The sequence below is a fragment of the Mastomys coucha genome, unplaced genomic scaffold, assembly GCF_008632895.1.
Source record: "Mastomys coucha isolate ucsf_1 unplaced genomic scaffold, UCSF_Mcou_1 pScaffold23, whole genome shotgun sequence".
Taxonomy (NCBI): domain Eukaryota; kingdom Metazoa; phylum Chordata; class Mammalia; order Rodentia; family Muridae; genus Mastomys; species Mastomys coucha.
Genome location: NW_022196906.1, coordinates 38,877,077 through 38,898,510, shown reverse-complemented (window position 1 = coordinate 38,898,510; position 21,434 = coordinate 38,877,077). Strand labels below are relative to the sequence as shown.

At 41.4% G+C, this 21,434-nt stretch overlaps 2 protein-coding genes and 1 long non-coding RNA gene across 7 annotated transcripts in view; 2 read left to right on the top strand and 1 right to left on the bottom strand.

Moving 5' to 3' along the window:
• Ube4a (ubiquitination factor E4A) overlaps positions 1-7,652 on the top strand; it is a 38,546-nt gene extending 30,894 nt beyond the window's left edge. For all 5 annotated transcript variants that reach the window (XM_031346295.1, XM_031346291.1, XM_031346294.1 and 2 more), the window contains 4 exons: positions 1,261-1,441; positions 2,318-2,465; positions 3,861-4,018; positions 7,502-7,652. In XM_031346295.1, coding sequence (XP_031202155.1) covers positions 1,261-1,441; positions 2,318-2,465; positions 3,861-4,018; positions 7,502-7,628 — 614 coding nt within the window. In that variant the 3' untranslated portion in view covers positions 7,629-7,652. The remainder of the gene's footprint in view (positions 1-1,260; positions 1,442-2,317; positions 2,466-3,860; positions 4,019-7,501) is intronic.
• A 609-nt stretch (positions 7,653-8,261) lies between these two features.
• On the bottom strand, positions 8,262-13,191 carry LOC116073940. The gene is made up of 3 exons (XR_004111969.1): positions 12,597-13,191; positions 11,870-12,123; positions 8,262-9,892 (listed from the first exon to the last, which is right to left on the bottom strand). It is a non-coding gene; the product is annotated as an uncharacterized LOC116073940 (long non-coding RNA).
• On the top strand, positions 12,609-20,344 carry Atp5mg (ATP synthase membrane subunit g). The gene is made up of 3 exons (XM_031346308.1): positions 12,609-12,737; positions 18,775-18,935; positions 20,146-20,344. The coding sequence occupies exons 1-3, from the start codon at positions 12,686-12,688 to the stop codon at positions 20,242-20,244; spliced, it is 312 nt and encodes a 103-aa protein (XP_031202168.1). The 5' UTR covers positions 12,609-12,685; the 3' UTR covers positions 20,245-20,344.
• Positions 20,345-21,434: the final 1,090 nt, after the last annotated feature.

The following is a 21,434-nucleotide window of genomic DNA, read 5'->3' as shown; positions in this document are numbered from 1 at the left end:
AAATATAAGCTGGTTTCCTGAAGGAGTTGGGAGTATACCTTAGTGATAGAGCACATGCATAGCATATGCAAAACCCTGAGTACAATCCCTACTACCCAAAAAACTCTGTGAGGACCAGTTAGCCATTAACTTTGTATGTGTGTATATGCCATATATACTGTACATTATATGTGTTTATATGTATATGTATATATTAATTTGGAAAATATCTCCATCCTGGTTAAATGAAGTAGACTTCAAAACCACACTTATTTTCACTCTCATTAGAGCAACACTGCCCTGTTTAGTAACCACTTGCCACATGTGGCTACCAAGCATTTACAATATGGGTAGTCAGAATTAAAGTGTGCTATATTTGTAAAATATATATTATGAGATTGTGTGTGTGTGTGTGTGTGTGTGTGTGTGTATGTCTGCGCATGCACACTATAAAAACATAAATCCAAGCATGGTATGACATCCTCTTAGGAGATGAAGACAGAAGGACTTTTGAGTCCCAGGCTGGCCTGAGCTACATCATGTGGCAAGTAATGACAGATGAGGGAGGGAGGAGGATAAATAATTTGCATTCAATGAATAAATTTAGTGTGCTAGAGCAGCCAGAGAGCAGGGGAGAAAGGAAGCCATCAGATGAGAAATGCAGAAATCGACTTTTAAAACTTTTAAAGCTTTTTAAAAACTTTATCAGTTCAGGGAAGTCAGAGAAGATAAGGTGGCCACAAACCAAGAACAAAAGCCACAAAGGTCAGAAGAGATGCTTTAAATATTGAAAATGGAACTTTAAATATTTAGTGAAAGGGTTAAAAAAATAAAGGAACACTCCCATTGAAGTGGAACAGAAAAAAAAAATGAGATAGGAAGTAGGAAAGGATTAGAAAATGAAGTCTTAAGTCCAAGTGAAATGTAGGACTCATGGGTAAATGCCTTTGCCACAATGTCTGTCAACCTAGGTTTGATCCCAGGAACCCACATGGTGACAGGAGAGAACTGACTCCCACAAGTTGTCCTCTGACCCACATACACTTGCTGTAACACATGTAGATGCACACAATAATGTAGTTTTTAAATATTTTAGCAGTGTTCGTGACTGGGTAGTAGCTTTTCTTTCCTTTGATTTATTGGTTTTTTGGGTTTTGCTTGTCTGTATTTTTTCACTGAAAATGCATTATGTAATTAAAAATCCCCAAAGGTCTCCAATAAAATGAGATGTAAGGAAAAAGTAGAGTTACGTTGAGCTTTAAGACTCTGACTTTCTTCCAGAGATCAAGTCGCTGTTCGTGCACCCGTTCCTTGCCGAGCGCATCATCTCCATGCTCAACTACTTCCTGCAGCACCTGGTGGGCCCCAAGATGGGTGCCCTCAAAGTCAAAGACTTCAGCGAATTTGACTTCAAACCTCAGCAGCTCGTATCAGACATCTGCACTATCTACTTAAATCTTGGGTATTTGAGACTGGTGTTGAGCAAGCCATGGGGATGCTAATATTTTAATGGCTGGTTAGCTCTTGTGTGAAAATAGTGGGGGAAGGCAGGCTCATTTCTAGCTAATAAATGAAGGACTCCTCCATAGTTTTAAATAGGAGATTTTTATCTGGTCCATTGGACATTGTTCAGGATTTCCAACATTCTGCCTTGAATATAGTACAGAAAAGTAGATGTGGTGCTATATTCCTTTAATCCCAGTACTTGAGAGCCAAAGGCATGTGGATCTCTGAGTTTAATGCTAGCCAAACCTACAGAATCAGTTCTAGGATAACCAGAGCTACACAGAGAAACCCTGTCTTAAAACAAAACAAACAAAAATACCAACAGAAGAAGAAGAAGAAAAAAAGAAAGAAAATTAGATGTCAAGCCAGGGAGATGGCTCAATTAGTATAATACTTACCACACACACATAAGGGTCTGTCTGAGTTCAGATCCCTAGAACCCATCTAAAAAGCTGCATGTGGTACCATGCACTGTAATCCCAGTACTGGGACAGCAAAAACCAGGAAGATTCCTGAAGTATACTGGTCATTCAGCCTAACAAAACTGATGAATTCTAGGATCAATGAGAGACCATGTCTTAAAAACACAGTCTGGAGAGTAACTGAGGAAAACACCCTTCACATACATACAGACATACTTTGCATGCATATATACATATATATACACACACATACCACACAGAGATACACATACACAGAAGATCAAATGCCATTCTAGTTGAAAAGAGCACTAGTGGCTGGAAGTGCTGGGACAACTGTCTGTAGCTCATCTGCTATCTCCACATTGGCCTGTGGTCTGACGCTCCATTTCTTTCTAATGCTGACCTTTCAGGGATGAGGAGAATTTCTGTGCCACTGTGCCCAAGGACGGACGTTCCTATTCTCCAACTCTATTTGCACAGACAGTCCGAGTCCTGAAGAAAATCAATAAGCCCGGGAATATGATCGTGGCTTTCAGTAACTTGGCAGAGAGAATCAAGGTGAGGAAGAGGTCAGCCTGTTTTCTCAGATATTCAGTAAGAACCACCACACTGTCACTTCAACTCTGCTGTTTCTGCCCCATTTCCAGGAGAAAGGGGTACTGTCTAGAGGCATTAAAAACAAATACGTCCTCTTAGTCAGTCAATGACTGGAGCAGCCATCTGACTAAATGTTAGCCCTGCCAAGGAAGAATAATCAAAGATGTTTCTACCATGTGAAAAGAATGTGTATTTGTAAAGGCTTTCTTTAGATTAACTTTATGTCCAGTGTTATGGAAGATTTGAAAACCTAGTGTTAATGCAAAAGAACTTTTTGGAATAAAATCCAGGAGGAAGAGCAAGGCTTGGTGGTACATAGCCATAACCTAGCACTCACCCAGCTGAGGCAAGAGGATTCCAAGTTCAAGGCTAGCTTGGGCAACATAATGAGTTCCTAACTCAAAATAAGTAAAAACTGAGCAAAGATAAGTAGTTTGCAGACACTGGTTCCTGTGGCTTTTCTCTTACCTACATTTCTACCTGTGGTTGGTTTATACTGACTCTAAAGAGATTAAAATACTCTATTGTGCTCAGCTAATCCCTCCAGTTGCACAATGATAAAGCTCCATTAGGAGTGGAGGAAAGGAAAAATACATGGCACAGACACCTAATAGAAAACCTTCCAGGCTGGGCAGTAGTGACGCATGTCTTTAATCCCAACCCTTGGGAGGCAGAGGCAGGAAGATGTCTGAGTTCCAGGATAGCCCAGGCTACATAGAGGAACCGGCTCCAAAAACAAAGAAAAAGACCGATACCTTCTTTACAGGTGTCAGTCGTTCCTTGGTGAGTTTCTTCTTACAGGATTCTTTTCTGTGTAGCCCTGGCTGTCCTGGACTCAACTCTGTAGACCAGGCTGTCTTGACCTCAGAGATTTCCCTGTCTCTGACTCCCAAGTGCTGGTATGTGCCACCATTGCCAGGCTGAGTTTTTTTTGGTTTTTGGTTTTTATTGAGCTGAGCTTGAGATTGGCCTACAGCTTAGCCAAATCAAGCCGTAAGGAAATAAATTTACCAGAGTCAAATGTCAACGCACTTAAATTTCTGAACCTGCTTCTATCAGAAACTGCTTTCAGGCACAGGCTATGTAATTAGCTTAGTAATTATTCAACTAACAGCCCTTCCACCCTTTCACCTTTCAAATGCCAGCATTCACACCAGAATGCTTAAAAACATCCCCTTCAGCCATGACTCCCAGCAGCTGAGTTCTACTGCATGATCTTGGGCTTGTCTTTGAAAAGACAAAGTGATCTGCCTCACTGTGAGGGCTATTGATGACCAAGATTAAGGTGTATAGTTACTAAGCAGTCTGAGAGCTGCACTGTGAGCTCACTTTAGAAACCAGCTATGGTTGCCTCAGTCTCTTGCAGACCTCCAACAACAAGAGGAGGAGACATATGCAGATGCCTGTGATGAGTTTCTGGATCCCATCATGAGCACACTGATGTCTGACCCTGTGGTGCTTCCATCTTCCAGAGTCACTGTGGACAGATCCACCATTGCTAGGCATTTACTCAGGTATGCCCACCCACAGAGCCGCCTCAGGAGTACATCTGTGTTAGCTTCATATGTCTGCTCTCCCCAAAGCACTCTGCATAGAGATTACCCCATACAGTAGACTCATTGGTGTAGCATTTTGATATTATCTGTTTATAACTTTAAAGATGAAGGGAATAGCTCTTACCTCTTCCCTCCTTAAGTAATCCTAGCTAGGCATGGTGACAGGAGCCTGGAATTGCACTTGAAGACAGAGGCAGGAGGATTGCCATAACTTTGAAGCTATCATGGTTTACATAGCAAGTTATAGGCAGCCAGAGCTACATAGTGAAACTCTATCTCAAAAAACAAAGGAAAATAATTCTACCCACATTATGAAATATCTCAACATGAAATATGCTCTGACCTAGACTTATTTTAATTGTAAAAATATCAAAAATGGGCTTGAGGCTCAGATTTTGCACTCCCTTCAGTTACTATATTTCTATTTGGGTATGGTAGTTTGGATAACATAAACTCACCAAGCTGAGTGCTATTTGGATAGTCATCCTGCAGATGTCCAGAGGAAAGACAGGAAGGCAAAGGTAAGTGGAAGCTAATCAGTGCCCAAATAGCCCTTACCTTCACTTTTAGAAGAGTATTCTACAGCTTGAGGAAGGAACGCTGGTAATGGAGTCTCATGCTGCAGCCCTTACAGCCGACTGTTTGTTTTTTAATATGTTTGAGTGTTTGGGTACACGTATGTATGGGCAGCACATGCATGTTTAGTGTCTGCAGATGTCAGAAGATATGGGATCCCCTGCAATTGGAATTATGGATGGTTGTGTCACCATGTGGGTGTTGGAAACCAAACCCAGGTCCCCTACAAGAGCAGCATGTCCTCCCAACTGCTGACTCAACTTTGCAGTTCCCAACTTTGTTAATTATTTATTTTTTTTCGATAGAGTCATGCTGTGTTACACAGGCTGAGTAAGACCGCTCAAGCAGTCTTACTGCTTCAGCTTCCTAAACAACTTAGGACTACAGTTGAACACCACTGCACCCAGCTACCTACCCTGGCCCCAGTTTTTTAAAGACAGAATGTCTTGTAGCCCAGGCTGTCCTCAAATTCACTTTGTAGCTGGAATGACCTTGAAATTCATGATCTTCCTGCTTATCAAGCAAGTGCTAGGATTGTAGGCAAATGCCACCACTGCTGGACTTCCCCCTTACCTCTGTTTAAAAAAAAAAAGAGAGAGAGATAGGGGTACTGAGAGATGATGGTGCCTATTTAAAATGTATGTAAGTTGACTGAAATTTAAGGAATTTTTTGAATATTTAAAAATGAATTTTCTGTTTCGTTTGGTATTCTTACACTTTCACTATATGATACTGTGCTGTAATGTCAGTGAAAAGCTTGGTGACCTCAGACCTCAGACAGTCTTTGAGTATATCATGATCTTGTTTCAGTTTGGAATCAGGATTTCGTGTAGCTCAGGCTTGATCTTGCTGTGTAGCTGAGGAGGACTCAGCTTTTGATCATCCTGTCTCTCCCTCCTAAGCACTGAAATCACAGAATGCATCGCCATCCCTGGTTTATGTGGTACTGGGGATCCAACTGAGGGCTGTGTGCATGGTAGACAAGCACTCTACTGTAATATATCTTTTATTTCCCTTTTGAAATTGTCATCTCAGAGGCTTACTGCAGGGGAAAAAGCTCACCTTTTCTAGCTCTTTCTGAACTCTGCTGTTCTGGCTCAAAATCCTCTCCAAGCTGACTGATTCAATCTACTTCTCTCAGCTTCTCACTGAATTACTCTGCTTGGCCTCAGAGTCACTTGGGCAATATACTCTAATACTTTGGATCATTCTTATTCTCTGGCTTCAACTGCCTCTGCTGACCTGCACTGAATGAACTACATGAATTCATGAGCAAACTCAGTTCCAGTGCACTGTACCACACTGCACTGACTCCCAACTGACTGACTAGACTCGGAGGTCTGCATGCCTCAGTCTCCCGGGATTAAAGGAATGTCTGTTTCCCAGTCAGGTCAGACAGACCTAGAAGGTCTTATGATCTCTAGCCAGAGCAGCCCTGTTGTGTTGCTGGATTAAAATTCCTCTACACTCTAAGCTACATCCCAGGTACACTTGGGTCTTTCTTTGTTGGTTTTGCTGCAATTTTTAAATTACATTCAATTATTTATGTTGAGTTGTTGGGTGTGTGTGTGTGTGTGTGTGTGTGTGTGTGTGAATTTTTGATCATCCTGTCTCCCCCTCCTAAGCACTGAAATCACAGACATGCATCGCATGAGCACATGTGTACTCACGAGTGTGGAGGTAAGACAACTTGCAAGAGTTAGTTCTCCAACCTTGTGGGTCCTGGGGATCAAACTCAGATCTTCAGCCTTGGCAGCAAACATCATTACACAGTGAGCTGTATTGCTGGTCTCAGCTTTGGTTTTTTTTTTGTAGTGCTTGGAATCAAACCCAGGACCTTGTGCATGCTGAGCTATGCTATTGATATATACTCTCAGCCAGGAACCATAATCTGCATTTACTTGCATAGCAATCAGCTAATTTAGTCAAATGTCTGTTACAAGGCCTTATCTCTTAACAGTTTACACTAAAATTTCAAGTAGTGAACCTGGTTCGGTGATGTTCATCTGCAGTACCAACTTCATGGGAGACTTACACAGGGAAGTTATTGGTGCCTAGGAATTTGAAGCCAACTTGGGCAATATAACAAAACTCCATTTCAAAAAGGGAGAAACCCCCTACAAATGGTGATTTTATGATAACATACATGTCTAGGATTTCTGATTTAGAGAAATCTAAAGGCTGATAACAAAGATAACATTTTTAAATTTTTTTAAAAGATTTTACTTATACATTTGATTGTTTTGTCTATATGTATGTAGGTGTACCATGTGTGTACCTAGTACTCAAAGAGATCAAAAAAAGACATTGACTCCCCTATAACTAGAATTACAGATGGTTATGAAACTCCATATAGGTACTAGAAATTGAATCCAGGTTATTGGAAGAGCATCCAATGCTCTTATGGCTAAGCCATCTTTCCTGCCACAAAACTACTAGGATCAACATCTGAATGACAACGGGGAGGTTGTGGCACACTCCTTTAATCCCAGCAGTTGGGAAGCAGAAGCAGGTGGATCTCAGTGTTGAAGGCCAGTCTGTTCTACAGAGTGAGTTCCAGGACAGCCAAGGCTACTCAGAGAAACATTGTGTAAACACTGAAAAGAAAAATGACAACAAAACAAAACAAAAACTGAATGCAGTTGAAAAGGTTTATTATGAGGTAGAGACAGGGTAACTGAAGAAGACTCTCAGATCACACCCTTTCATTTCCTTCTCTCTAACCCCAGAGTCATCTTTGGACTCACAGTTACAATGCTCCATGTCTTGGGTCACAGGGCGAGTGGGATGCTCAGATACTCTACTCAGCCTGAGGATCTTAGAACTTTCAGAAGTAACTCACTTTTCATTCTTTTCTTGTCCTAGTGACCAAACAGATCCTTTTAACCGTAGTCCCCTTACCATGGACCAGATCCGGCCCAACACAGAGCTGAAAGAAAAAATCCAACGGTGGCTCGCAGAGAGGAAGCAACAAAAGGAGCAACTTGAATAAATACTGTGAACTATACACCATGAACATGTCCCAGGGTGTAAACAGTTGCTTGTGGTTGTGGTTTCTCTCTTTCTGGCTCTGATCCTCTCCTTTTTCTTTTCTGTTTTGTTTTGTTGGGTTTTTGGTTTTTTTGTTTTTTGGGTTTTTTGTGTTTTGTTTTTGTGGGGTTTTTTTGTTTGTTTGTTTGTTTATTTCATTCTTGGTTGTTTTAAATTAGAAAATTGTTCTTGTGCAAATTATGATAATTACTATTCTTAAAGACCTTGGCTTACAGGAAATTCTCTTCCTCACAGCATCTTTATAAATCATCACTAGTTTTTGCCTTGGTTTTTCTATTCCTCATTTCCTTTTCTATCCTAAATTATATTAAGTCCAACAACAAAAATGTCCTGCCATTTTTTTTCTTTCCCTTCCCAAGTACTGTTCAGACATTTTTTTAGTGAGCACTGCTTTTAAGTCTATGATGTCAGCTACTTCATTGACAGTGATAACATCCAGAAATCCTACTGTCCTGTGTGTTTACTAGTCCATAAGGTCTGGACTTAAGCACCTGTCATTATTATAGCTCTAATATTACAGAGTAGCTTTCCAGATAAATACTTTAGTGTGTGTATAGATTTTTTTGGCTGATTGAGATGAGGGAATCTTATACAACTTTTGTAGTATCTTGTCCCTTAAATATACCATCATAAACACCCCTATGAGAATCTCACCACCAAAAATGTAGCTGTGCGATCTTTCAGTGAGTGACAGTAATGTGTGGACTTTGCAGTAAGAGGATAAATAAGCTGTTGGGCCCTTTTCTCCTTTGTGCTCCGAGGACTAGGCCTGGGTAAAATAGGCAATAAATATTCTATCCATATGAAAATATCATTTTAGGATACCTAATGCAGTATATCTCAGTGTGTATATGTTAAACACACAGATACTGTGTCCTTTTTTTATTAGTCTCACTTAATTGAGTGCCACATTATATCGTGTCTTCCCAGGTAAGATTTATGTAGTAGGTAGCAGTGTTTTCTCACTTGTTTAGTCAGATAAAACCCTAAGATTACAATGTACATAGCTAGAGTTTGGGCTGTGACCTGGCTTCTAAGAGCTGCTTCTCATCTAGCCATAGTTTATCAATTAACAAAGTAGAAATTAAAGCAAAATCTTGTCCCCAAGCCATTTTAAATAGGTACTTCTCTCTGGGTAATCAGTAAGTGCTTCTGCTCCATTACTCCAACTGTTTTGCTCAGTCCTTTGTGGGATGTTTTTATATCAATATCAATCTCAGCCCAGAGGTTTAAAGGATAAGAAAATGTGGCTGTGGCTTCTTTTACAGAACATTACTGTTACAAAAGAATATACATATACAAAAGCAGTATTTAAGTATTCCAACACAACTTGCTATAAGTAGTCCTTTGTGTGTGTTTTCTTGTTGGTATCAACTGGAAAACTTGTGATTAGAGAGAGCATCTCACTCTGGCTATTAAAGAATGTCCCCTGTTGTGAACAGGGAAGACTCAGGCATGTCTGTAAGTGCCAGAAGGGTAAGACGGACTCAGTGTGCCCCTGAGCCAGTAGCTAGATGTTGACAGGATTTCTTTTCTTCAAATGAACTTCATTCCCTGTATGTAGCATTCTCCTTTCCCTCTCTGGGAATGAACTGCATATGAAATAAGCTTCTACCTGTTGCTCTTACTTTTCCAAAGCTAATGTGAGAGGATGCTTTTACGCTCTTATTTGAAAATGAGGGAAGACCCAAGTTTTGCAAGTGAAAACTGGAGGAAAATGGGTCCAAACCCTCCAGAAGACAGCTGCTCCCGGCAGCTTTCTAGCGGGGGCAGCTTTCTAGCGCATGAGCTCTGTGTTGCCTCTAATGTCTGTCTGTATTCTACTTCTCAACCGAACCTTAGATTGTAAGCCTTTTTTGGCAAGCTTCTGTTTTGTTTGTTTTGTTTTTTAAGCTCTTCTGATACTTTTCTATGAATGGCCGTGATGCCACCGAAGCTGCTGAACATCTTTAATCACAAAAGCACGTGTGTAGCTTAAGGCCACTGTGGTGAGGAAACCAAGTGTCCTCTGTGCCTTCTTTCTTTCTGTGAACTAATTTAAAGACATCCAGAAAAAGAAACTCTAAAGACTTCCATCCTGGTACAATAAGACGCATATGTGCATTTGCAAAGGTCAAAGGGTCTCATGTCTGGAACTCCGCAGCAGCTGTAAATCTGTTAAGACTCCCAGACATACCGAGTTTTCATGATGGCTTTGCTGGAGTACTAAAGGAAAGAGAAGACTTCAGTCAGCTCAAAACTCACCAAGACGCTAATACTAAACTTGGAAAATTATTTAGAGTTCAAGCAGTTGTTTGTTTAATATAGCTTGCCGTGGGTGTGTGAAAATTGAGGGACACTTGAGAAATAGCTTAACAGTGCAGGTGAAGGTGCCAGTTGCTGCTTAGTACCACACTCTAAAAGCTTCAGTACTTTATTTGATTCTGGTTGCTAAGCAGCCATTGGGGCAAAGCTTAAGCCTCCTGGGTACGGTGACAAGCCAGACTGATGCTGCACCGTTGTCATGTGAGGAAATAGTGCACATGTTCTAACTGCTAAATGGAAAAAGAACCTAGAGACAGAAAATGAAGAACAAAACAGTAAAAAGGTTGAACTTAAATCAAACTCAATAGACAACTGTATTTAAAACATTCCAGGAAAGTTACTTTTTGTCAGACTTGCCTGGGGGGGGGGAGCGGGGTGTTTGCTCAAAACTTGTATTTAATAAATGAACACCTGACTTACCACCCTTGTTATCCCTTCATTACAGTACTGAAAGCTAGTGGCAGCCTGGTGTGGTGTATGCCTGTAATCCCCACTACTAATGAAGATTGGAGGGCAAGCCCTGGCAAGGCTACCTAGTGAGTTCAAAGCCAGTCCAGGCATCTTATCAAGACATTTCAAAGGAAAGTTTGATAGAGCTTGCTTAGCATATACATTGCTAAGTCCAATCCTAGTACCACAACCACAGAAAGAAAAGGCTAGTGACAGTTTCACAAGTCCCTCTGAAAACTTAGTGGGTTTTGCCACTTTCTCAAAGGCAAGGTACTAGCAAATGTGTATCACCTGGCTGACCTAAGCAGCCTCACTAAAGACCTTCAGGGCAGTGGTTCTCTACCTGTGAGTCACCCAAGGCCATCATAAAATACATATTTACAGTTCATAACAGCAACAAAGAAATAGTTTCATCGCTGGGGTCAGGTCACCACAACATGAGGAACTGTATTAAAGGGTGGCAGCATTAGGAAGGTTGAGAGCCGCTGCTCTAGAGGCACCCTGGGGCTGTCCTCAGAAGAAAACTCTCAAGGAGTGCTTATTCTCGAATTAGCTTCTTTATAGCTTCACTATCCAACCTAAATAACAAACCTTCTAATACTTTGCCAGTGTGTCCTTATTCCATTCCCTTACCTTTGACATGCAGGATCTCAGTTTAGGTTAATTTAACCATTACCCTCCGATACCTGATACCTAACTACAGGCAGCTGTACAGCCCACCACTGCCCAGCAGCAGTTCCCTGTATCCTCCAGACACTGAAATGTAGCCTTCCATTCCCTTTTCACTGAGGTGGCATGTGTCAGACTCCTCATTTGGAAACTTTTCTCCCTTCACCCCATTTAAGGAAGAGGTCCCACCATTCCCAAACTCCTCCACCTTCTTTGATGTCTCCCTGTCCTGGACTATTCAGTTTCTCCTGAGTTCCACCTTCCTCTTGGGTTGTCTCATTTAGATTCCCTTGCTTCCATATTTCTTCATTGCTGCAACCTAATTTCTAAGGTTTTAAAACCTTTTCTAGTTAATGTCACAGATATTCATATTGATAATTAGCTGGCCTATCTTTCCCCCAAATAAGTCGTCTTACCGTAGTCCAGACTGGCCTGTAACTTCCTATCTTCAGGCTCCTGTATGCTGGTATAGCAGGAGTTTCACCTCCCAGGCTATCTTTCCTGCTTTAATTTGACTTCATGGTCGAAGGCAGCTTGTCTCTCCCTCACTGAAATGTTCGTGACTCCCTGATCCCATTTCTAACTTTTCTTTCTGCCTAACCATCCCATCAGTTTTACTTCTAAAGATTGGGCTTTTCCAGAACTTGTTCTTCTCATCAAATGTCACTTTCCTACATAATTTTTGGGTTTTCTGTTTTGGTTGTTGTTTTCATTCATAATGTTAAAGTTACAGCCTTTGGAATTTGTAGGTTTTCTTACCAAGGATCTCTTCACCTTCCCAGATCACCACCATGCTTAACCTTATGTTCCTCTTTGTATTTATCTTGCAAATGATACTCCTTGTATGACTATTTAGGAATCTTGATCCTTAAGGGGCTAATACCCAAAGCATGCTTCCACTGAATTACAAAATGCCTGGCATAGTGCACATTCTCAACACACAAGACTTTCTTCCTCTGGTCTGCACAGTGGCTTGTTTGAAAAAGCGGATTGGATCCCAATTCTGATACTGGCTGCGGAGGAAAACGGAATTATAAAAAGTCAATTAAAGAAGTCGGTGATTGGGTAAGTCACATAATGTAAAGCCTATGTGGCCCCTTAAGGCTCCTATTTGGCCTCGGACCTGCTATGCCTTTAAAGCGAACATATCGGCCCACAAGCATCTTTTGAAGTCCTCCAGCTTCGATTTCCATGTTTTCTGAAAAGCTTTGAAACTGCCTCAAGCTAATGTGGAGATTAAGCCTAGAAAACCAATAACGCATGCGCATTTTCCCTCTTCAACACTCTTCCGGGCCACTATGAATAGCTGTCCCAAGTAATGCCTGTTCCCTAAGGAATCTCATTATTCTCCACATGTTATCTTACCTCATTTTTTTATATCTATGTCTTTTTTTGTGCTGAACAAAGTAAACTTACTAATGAGATGCCACAAACACGAAAGCGATACCTATATATTTTGAACAGGCACAGAGAGGGGCAGCCTGACCTTGGAAGTGGGAAAGGGGTCCTGCCGCGGGTCCTTCCGGAGGTGACATTCAGCCGGTGGTTCGGGAGACGTACCTTCCACCTTAGACCATGGCTAAGTTCATCCGTAACTTCGCGGAGAAGGCACCGTCGATGGTGGCCGGTGAGTGCGTCCCAGGGGAGGCTCGCGAGGGGAAGGAGTGTGCTGCAGCTCAAGGGGCCAGCGAGCGGCGGGAGGGCCTCCAGGAGGCAACTGGAAGGCCACAGCCTCGCCTGGCCTGTACCTGCTGCTTAGGGCGCGCCCAAGCTGCTGGGTCCTCACCGCGGCCGGCCGGGAAGTGAATGGGTCGTGTGATTATGCCCGGCCTCACTCCGCTGCGAACGCCGTGACGCCCCCTTACCGTGCGGGGAGAGCTGGGAAGGGGAAGACGGTAACGGGAGAGGTCACACATCAGACCTCCTAGCTGGTCTGGGTCTCGGCGAAGTATTTGAAAGTCATTAGAAATTCTTAAAGACGGGTGAGAGATCTTTGAAAGTTATGTTTGCTTTCCATTCTGGTCAGATCCTAGAGAATTCTGTGTCCGACGGAGGGAATTTGGAACGTGGGGATGAATATCCCCTCCCTCCCCAGTCAGCATAGAAAGCGATGCCTGTCAGCAGCGGTCTTCAGAACGTTGGCTTGGCTTTCGTGCGGTTGTTTTGTTTGAAAATTATGGTAGACCGCGGTCTCTCAAATAAACACTGAATAGTTACAAGCCTGAGCAGTATATTCAATCGATATAGTTCTCTACTGAGTAGAAAATTACTGTATTTCTGAAGCAGGAGATTAAGTTTACATTTTCTTCTTTTCTGTATTAAGTGATTGAAGGTCCGATTTCTAAATATTCAAATTAAGCTAAAAAATGTGACTTGAAGGTGGAATTTTTTTTCAAAGATTTATTTGTTTTACTTTTATGAGTACACTGTTGCAGTCTTCAGACACACCAGAAGAGGGCGTTGGATCCCATTACAGATGGTTGTGAGCCACCGTGTAGTTGGTGGGAATTGAACTCAGGACCTCTGGAAGAGCAGTCAGTGCTCATAACCGCTGAGCCTTCTCTCCAACCCTTGAAGGTGGAATTTTAAAAACTTGTAATTTTGAGCTTTTAAACCTGCTTGCATATTTAGTAATTCATTTTTTTCCTCCCCTTCATCACCAGCTAGACGATAGTGAGCTATTGAAACCCTTAAAGTGCTAGAGTCTATAAATACTGGATTCCTTCCTACAGAACCTTAGTCTGCCAATAGCAGTTTTCCAAAGAATTTATTTTTTTATATCAGTACAACCAAAGGCTTTGACATTTGAACTTTGATGGTTTGAAGTGCTATCTTTAATATTTCATAGGGAATATTTTCCCAGTTGTATGACTTTTGCATCTTTTAGGTAGCTTGTATTCAGGAATTTAAAACTAGTTTTATTGATAAATTCCAAAACGAAAGACATTACCAAGGCAAACTTTGGTCATGAAACAACATAAACCCTTTCCACTGTTGTAACTGTAAAATAACTTGTTCTTCCAGAAGTACTGAAAAATGAGGGCTCTGATGGAACAGAGTGTTAAAGTAGATTTTGCTCTACAGCATAGGCTGGTGTATTTTTTTTTTTTAAGATTTATTTATTTTCTATGAATATACTGTTGCTGTCTTCAGACAAATCCAGAAGAGGGCACCAGACCCCCCTTACGGATTGTTGTGAGCCACCATATGATTGCTGGGAATTAAACTCAGGACCTCTGGAAGAGCAGTCAGTGCTCTTAACCACTGAACCATCTCTCCAGCCCAGGCTGCTGTATTAAATGTGAAGGTTAAAGTATTTGATACTGACTACTGACTAGATCTCCCAGTTCCCAAGGACATGTAGCTTAAAGAAAGAAGTCAGTAATTATTATCATACTTACCCCAGAAAGGTCAAAGTCTTTTCTTGTTCTGTTTTTGTTTTTCTTCCCCTTAATTAAGCTGTGAATTTTATTTGTTTCACCCACTCTTCCGTTCGTATCTTTTGGGTCTGTGTCCCCGTCTAGGGTATTACCTCACAACTACTTATCTTGGGTCTCCAGTCTCCTCTTTCTTAGAGCTCACTTCTACTTTCATGATTTGGCCACTTGAAGGTGGTCTGCCTGGATATCCTGAAGAATGTTCTCCAAACTGGTTATCTTGGGTTTCTCTAATTAGCCTGGAATTAGGGATTTTAAGAACAAGAACCACAGAGGCTGGTAAGATGGCTCAGTGGTTAAGAGCACTGACTGCTCTTCCAGAGGTCCTGAGTTTAATTCCCAGCAATCATATGGTGGCTCACAACAATCCGTAATGGGGGTCTGGTGCCCTCTTCTGGATTTGTCTGAAGACAGCAACAGTATATTCATAGAAAATAAATAAATCTTTAAAAGAAAACAAAAAAAGAACCACAGACACAGATCACCCTGGTGATCTATTAAGATCTGTTATATTCATGTCCATCTATTGAGCTGACACGGTCTTCCACTAGAAAACTACTGCTTGTACTTTCTGCAACTGTTTTTAATTTTGGGGGGGTTTCATACATGTGTAACAAATTTTAATCATTTTCATGTGCACATTTCCCTCTCCTAGAATTCTCAGCAAATCCACCTCTTACCTTCATCACCCACCCCTCAGAAAAGACCGTTACAGTGACATACTGGTAGTTACCAGCATCGTGTGTCGACACCCATGCTTTACAAGCAAGTAACCAGAGCAGGGGGGGGTTGCTGTGAGAGTGGCACATATGAAGTGGAGTTCTGTGAGAAAGATCTGTCTCTACTCCATTCCTCTCTCTTTCTCTCATTTGTTATTTTAATTGTACATTGCACTGGCTCTTTTAAATTTATTTTATACTTCTTGTATCTAATTCTGTATTGTTTATTGCTGAGATTGTACCAGCAGTGTGTAGATTTTTTTAAGTTGATACCCCTACCCCTTTGACATGCCTTCTTAGTTTTTGGTTGTACATGATAAGCCTTTCTTTTTCTCTGCCCAGCCTTAGCCTTGGCCATTTCTCCAAGGAGCCCTGGGTCCTTTTATTAAACAATGGAATTCACAAATTACCGTCTAGGCCCTGGTTTTGTTCCTTGCTGCTAGAGTCCTTTTTAAAGTTCTCTCAGTGGACTGGTGTCTGACTTTAGTTTCATTTGCTGTGATAAAACACCATGACTGGGCTGGAGAGATGGCTCAGCATTTAAGAGCACTGACTGCTCTTCCAAAGGTCCTGAGTTCAATTCCCAGCAACTACATGATGGCTCACAATCATCTATAATGGGATCCTTCTGGTGTTTCTTTTTTTTTTTTTTTTTTAATTTTTTTTTTTAAGATTTATTTATTTTATGTGTATGAGTACATTAGTTGTACAGATGGCTGGCTCCAGCCCCGCCTCCGGCATAGTATGCTGTAGCTGTCTTCAGATGCACCAGCAGAAGTGCGTCAGATCTCATTATGGGTGGTTGTGAGCCACCATGTGGTTCCTGGGATCCGAACTCAGGACCTTCGGAAGAGCAGTCAGTGCTCTTACCCGCTGAGCCACCTCGCCAGCCCCCTTCTGGTGTTTCTAAGGACAGTGAAGGTGTACTCACATATATAAAATAAAATCTGTAAAACAACAGAAAACACCATGATCAAAGGCAGTAACTTGGGAAGGAGTGGCAGCACCCTCAGTGACTAGGATCCTCTCATCAGTCACGAAGGAAGAAAATGCACCACAGGCCAAGCTGATAGTGTGGTATTTTCTCAATTGAGGTTCCATTTTTGGATTTTTGGGTTCAGGTTTTGGTTGTTTAGGATTTCTTTGTCTGGTTGGTTTGGTTTGAGGGGGTTGTATTTTTTTATGGTTTTTGTTTTATTTTGTTTTATTTTTGAGACAGAGTTTCTCTGTGTAGCCTTGGCTGTTCTGAAATCACTCTGTAGACCAGGCTGGCCTCGAACTCAGAAATCCGCCTGCCTCTGCCTCCCAAGTGCTGGCATCACCACTACCCAGCCAGTCGAGGTTCCTTCCTTCTTACCAAATGACTCTAGCTTTGATTAAGGTGACACAAAACTAGCCAGCACAGCAGGTCTTCAGACACATAGCTATAATTGCATGTTATTGCAATTATTGCATATACTGCATGTTATTGCAGTATTAGTCTGTATGTATAAGTACTTATTTCTAGGGCTGAAGTAATGGGTCAGTAGTTAAGAACTCTTGCATAGGACCTAAATTCAGTTCTCACCATCACAGTTCTAGTTCCAGGGGATCTAGTGCCCTCTTCTGACTGCTGTGAGCACTACATACATATGGTACATAAGCATGCATACAGGCAAAACACTCATAAATAAATCTTTTTGGTTTTTCGAGACAGGGTTTCTCTGTATATCCCTGACTGTCCTGGAACTCACTCTGTAGACCAGGCTGGCCTTGAACTCAGAAATCCACCTGCCTCTGCCTCCCAAGTGCTGGGATTAAAGGCGTGCACCACCACTGCCCAGCTCTTTTTGTTTTTTTAAGATTTATTTTAGCCAGTTGTGGTGGTGCACGCCAGTAGCATTTGCTGAAGGAGGCAGTGGCAGGAGGATCACGAGTTCGAGGCCAGCCTGGACTACACATTTTTAGCCGGGCAGTGGTGGCGCACTTAATGCTTTTAATCCCAGCACTTGGGAGGCAGAGGCAGGCGGATTTCTGAGTTCAAGGCCAGCCTGGTCTACAGAGTGAGTTCCAGGACAGCCAAGGCTATACAGAGAAATCCTGTCTCGAGAAAAAAAAAAAAAAAGATTTATTTTATATATGTGCATATACTGTTTCTGTCTTCAGACACACCAGAAGAGGGCATCAGATCCCATTACAGATGGTTGTAAGCCACCATATGGTTGCTGGGAATTGAACTCAGGATGTCTAGAAGAATAGTCAGTGCTCTTAACCGCTGAGCCATCTCTCCAGCCCCGACCCTCACCCCCTCCCAAAAAAAATCTTCTAAAATTAATAAGTAAATAAGTCGAGTGGTGGCAGTAGAAGCAGGTAGATCTCTGAATTTAAGGCCAGCCTGGTCTACAGACTGTGTACCAGGTCGGCCAGGGTTGCAGAGAAAACCTGCTTTAAAAAAAAAAAAATGAATGAATGAATGATTGGTTTTGTGCCCCTCTTGTACATGGGTATAATTCTAATCCAGCAGCATCAGATTCCTGCCCCCTCACTATACATCTGTTTCTATATGCGTTTCTGTCTCTGCTATAACTTCAGTCCAAGATCTTGTACATGTACTACCACTGAGCTACATCCCCAGACCCTGTGTTGATTTTATTACTATATCTTCTGCTAGATTCATTGGTTTGAAATAGGACTACATCAAGGAATTTCAGCTTAATAGCAATTCTAGGATATTTTGTTTTGTTTTTCAAGATAGTGTTTTTCTGTGTAGCCTTGACTGTCCTGGAACTCACTGGTAGACCAGGCTGGCCTTGAACTCACAGAGCTCCTCCTGCCTTTGCCTCCTCAGTACTGGGATTAGATTAAAGGCGTGAGCCATCACCCCCCAGCACAGATTCTAGTCTTGATTGTTCTTACCACTACATGTAAATTTTATTTGTATTGAGTGCACTGTTTGAAAGGGGAGCAGCTGTACTCTGGTAAGAGAGACGTAAGCCAGTACATATTGCTAAGGATACCAAAAATGAATGGATACTAATTGGTATAATTCCATCTGGACTTGTGGCCAATATTGTGATGAGCCTCAATCTTATTGTTAAAAGAATGCTATTCTACATAGCTTCTTCCCCTTCTGGGCCCCTTCTCTTCAAAATCTGGTGTTTCTACAAAGAAAAATACGCTTTTGTCTTTGTTTGCAAATCTAGCTACAAATAACTTTACACTTAATTAGATTTGCCATTCAAAGGTGAATAACAGTACTAGCTGGCCACTAGTGAGTCCTGACATAATTAACTGCTTAGAGCTTCCTGCCTGGCTGAGTGTCCCTGTGACACAGGTGTTCTGCATCTTTAAAAGCCGCCTGTTACCAGGGAGCAGCAGCTCTGACTTTCACACTGGGTGAACATTCAGTCCAAGCAGTGAGTGGATGTGATACAAGAATAAATATTTGTATCCAGCCCACACATCTGCTTCTTTCCATCTCTAGTGAGTTCATCCTGGGGTTTTTGTTTTGTTTTGTTTTGTTTTCCAGCTGCTGTGACTTACTCGAAGCCTCGATTGGCCACATTTTGGCACTACGCCAAGGTTGAGCTCGTTCCCCCAACCCCTGGTGAAATCCCTACAGCTATTCAGAGCATGAAAAAAATAATTCAGAGTGCTAAAACTGGTAGCTTCAAACACCTTACAGTTAAGGTAACTACGTGCTAAATGAAAAAGTTTATTTGTGATTGAAAAATAACTTCCTTGAGGATATTTCTAGTTCTTTTGATCAATATATGTATTTTCAAATAAGGCAAGCTCCAACTTAATGAGAAATTATTAAGGAAAGGAAAGATTTTCTTTTCTCATTTTGTCATCTGGATAGAAGTAATCCAGCTGTTCTTTGTCTTGGTCTAGTTGTAGTTGGAGCAAAAGAGTGAGTGTCCTGAATGACTGGGAACCTCGATCTCCTTGCTGATGTCAGCAAGTATATTTTAATATGATGATAGAGTTTTCAGGGGCTGTTTTCTTTTTAGACCTAGAATTCTCTCCATTTCAGCTAACTACATCTGGAGTTATTAGGCAGAGCAAAAATGCCAAAAGTCTGGGTTTTCAGATTGCTTGTAGATTAAAGGCCACAAGACTTGAAACTTGACTTTTAAGTACACCCAATGTCTAGTAACTGCTGTGGACAGACAGAGCCTTTGCCTGGGGAAGGGTGACAGTCAGGAGACTTCATTAGCCCCTGGTCTACCTAAAGGAGGAAAAGGACCTCCAAAAATGTTTTTATTGATAGTAGGAAGAGGGTCCAGTTTGTCTATAGAAGGATTTTTTTCCCAAACTAGAGTTTGTAATTCTAAGTTTGCCTTTACGTGAAAGAATGCTTTGTAGAACCATGTGTGGTTTGCTTTTATTTTTTGTTTGTTTTGTTTTTCTTGGTCAAGAACATAAAATGGATACTGAATACTTGGGAAAAATTAAACCAAATGATAGTGAAAGAGGGAAGAAGACAGAGCCCTTCATCTCAGACAGAAGTGTCTGTTCAGAGAGAAGCCCTCCTATGAATGCCCTGTCTAATGTGTGAGCCACTTCCAGGATGTGGGGTGTTTTAGGACTCATAAAGTGTCTCATAAAAATAATAATGAAAGGGTTAAGCCAGTTCAGGCCTTTAAAGATCTCTTTGAAACAGTTTATAAGCTCAGGCCCGTTTGCCTCACAAAATTGAAAGTTCAAGGAAGGCTCTCAGAAGTTGAACACTGAATATCAGTGATTCCTAGCTTGAGCTAAAACTGTTTTGTAGTTTTAAGTGGCATCCTTGCATTCTCTGTTAATCCTGAGAGAGAACAGTTTCAAATATGTGTTGGGTCTTTTGTTTGTTTGTTTTTTAAAGTACCTTAAAATTTCTGCTTTTTTTCTTTTCCAGGAAGCTGTGCTGAATGGTTTGGTGGCCACTGAGGTGTGGATGTGGTTTTATATCGGAGAGATCATAGGCAAACGTGGCATTGTTGGCTATGATGTTTGAAGACCAGTCGTTAACTTCCAATTTGAATTCTTATTTGAGTGTTCTTGGACCATGTGTAACGGGACTGCTGTCTGAATAAAATACTAGGTGTTGAATAGCACTGTTTTCTCTGTCAAATCCTGCATAGTTGTAGTATTTCCTGATAGTAAGTTGGATTGTCTTTGGCTTTGTTACATTGATACAGGTTTAAGTGTATGCCTGTTTAACCTGCAATTAGGAAAAACAGATGTGAATATATCAACCTGGTACATGAATATATGATGATTAAAATTTTAATTCAAAGGTTTAAATCAAAGCCAGGCAATGGTGGTGGCACACACCTTTAATCCCAACACTCAGGAAGCAGAGGTAGGTGATCTCTGAGTTTGAGACCAGCCTGGTTAACAGAGCAAGTTCAGGACAGCCAGAGCCACAGAGAAACTTTTGTCTCCCCCACCCACCAAAAAAATTAAAACAAAAACAAAAACAAAAAAAAAACAACATATCTGTAAGCCTAGTAGTCGGGAGGTAGAGTTGGAAGGCTCACTACAGATTTACAGCTGACTTGGTCTACACAGTTTCAGGTCAGTAATGGTTATACAATCTAGAGATACAAACTCGTATCTCTAGAAAAGAGAAAGAGGCCAATAATTTAAACAGGTATAGTGCATAAACCCAACAACAGAAAAGAGTCAAGGAGTTCAAGACCAGCCTGAATGTATAATGGGACTTTGTTTCACAAGGAAATATGAAGGAGGGGCAGGAGTTTAAGACCAACTTGGGCTATGAGAGACATTGTCTCACACACAGTAGTTAAAAAAAAAAATTGGATTATTTTTCAACAGTTCTGTAAAAATGTTGATGGTACTTGTCAAATTGAATATTTGCATCCTCAAGAAGGAATGGGGTGGCATTCTTAGATATATGATTATAACATCTTTGACAGTAGAGCAGGGTAAAGAGCTATGTAACTGAATGGTCTGGTGGCACACACCTCTCATCCTAGCACTCGGGAGGCAGAGGCAGGCAGGTCTCTTGAGTTTAGAGTTATTCTGGTCTGTATATTCAGTTCCAGTACAACCAGAACTACATAGACAGATCCTGTCTCTTCAAAGAATAATCTAACTGGGATGTTATTCATCTGGTTTTGTGGTTCTTCTATCTTTACAAGATCCAATAGATAGTTAAGGGTTACAGTGGTATCATCCAAG

Bases quoted from the DNA above. Each gene is read 5' to 3' on its own strand.
- Atp5mg (XM_031346308.1), top strand. From the start codon at position 12,686: ATGGCTAAGTTCATCCGTAACTTCGCGGAGAAGGCACCGTCGATGGTG. The intron at 12,738-18,774 runs GTGAGTGCGTCC...TTTGTTTTCCAG, and splicing joins GGCACCGTCGATGGTGGCCG to CTGCTGTGACTTACTCGAAG. The intron at 18,936-20,145 runs GTAACTACGTGC...TTTCTTTTCCAG, and splicing joins TCAAACACCTTACAGTTAAG to GAAGCTGTGCTGAATGGTTT.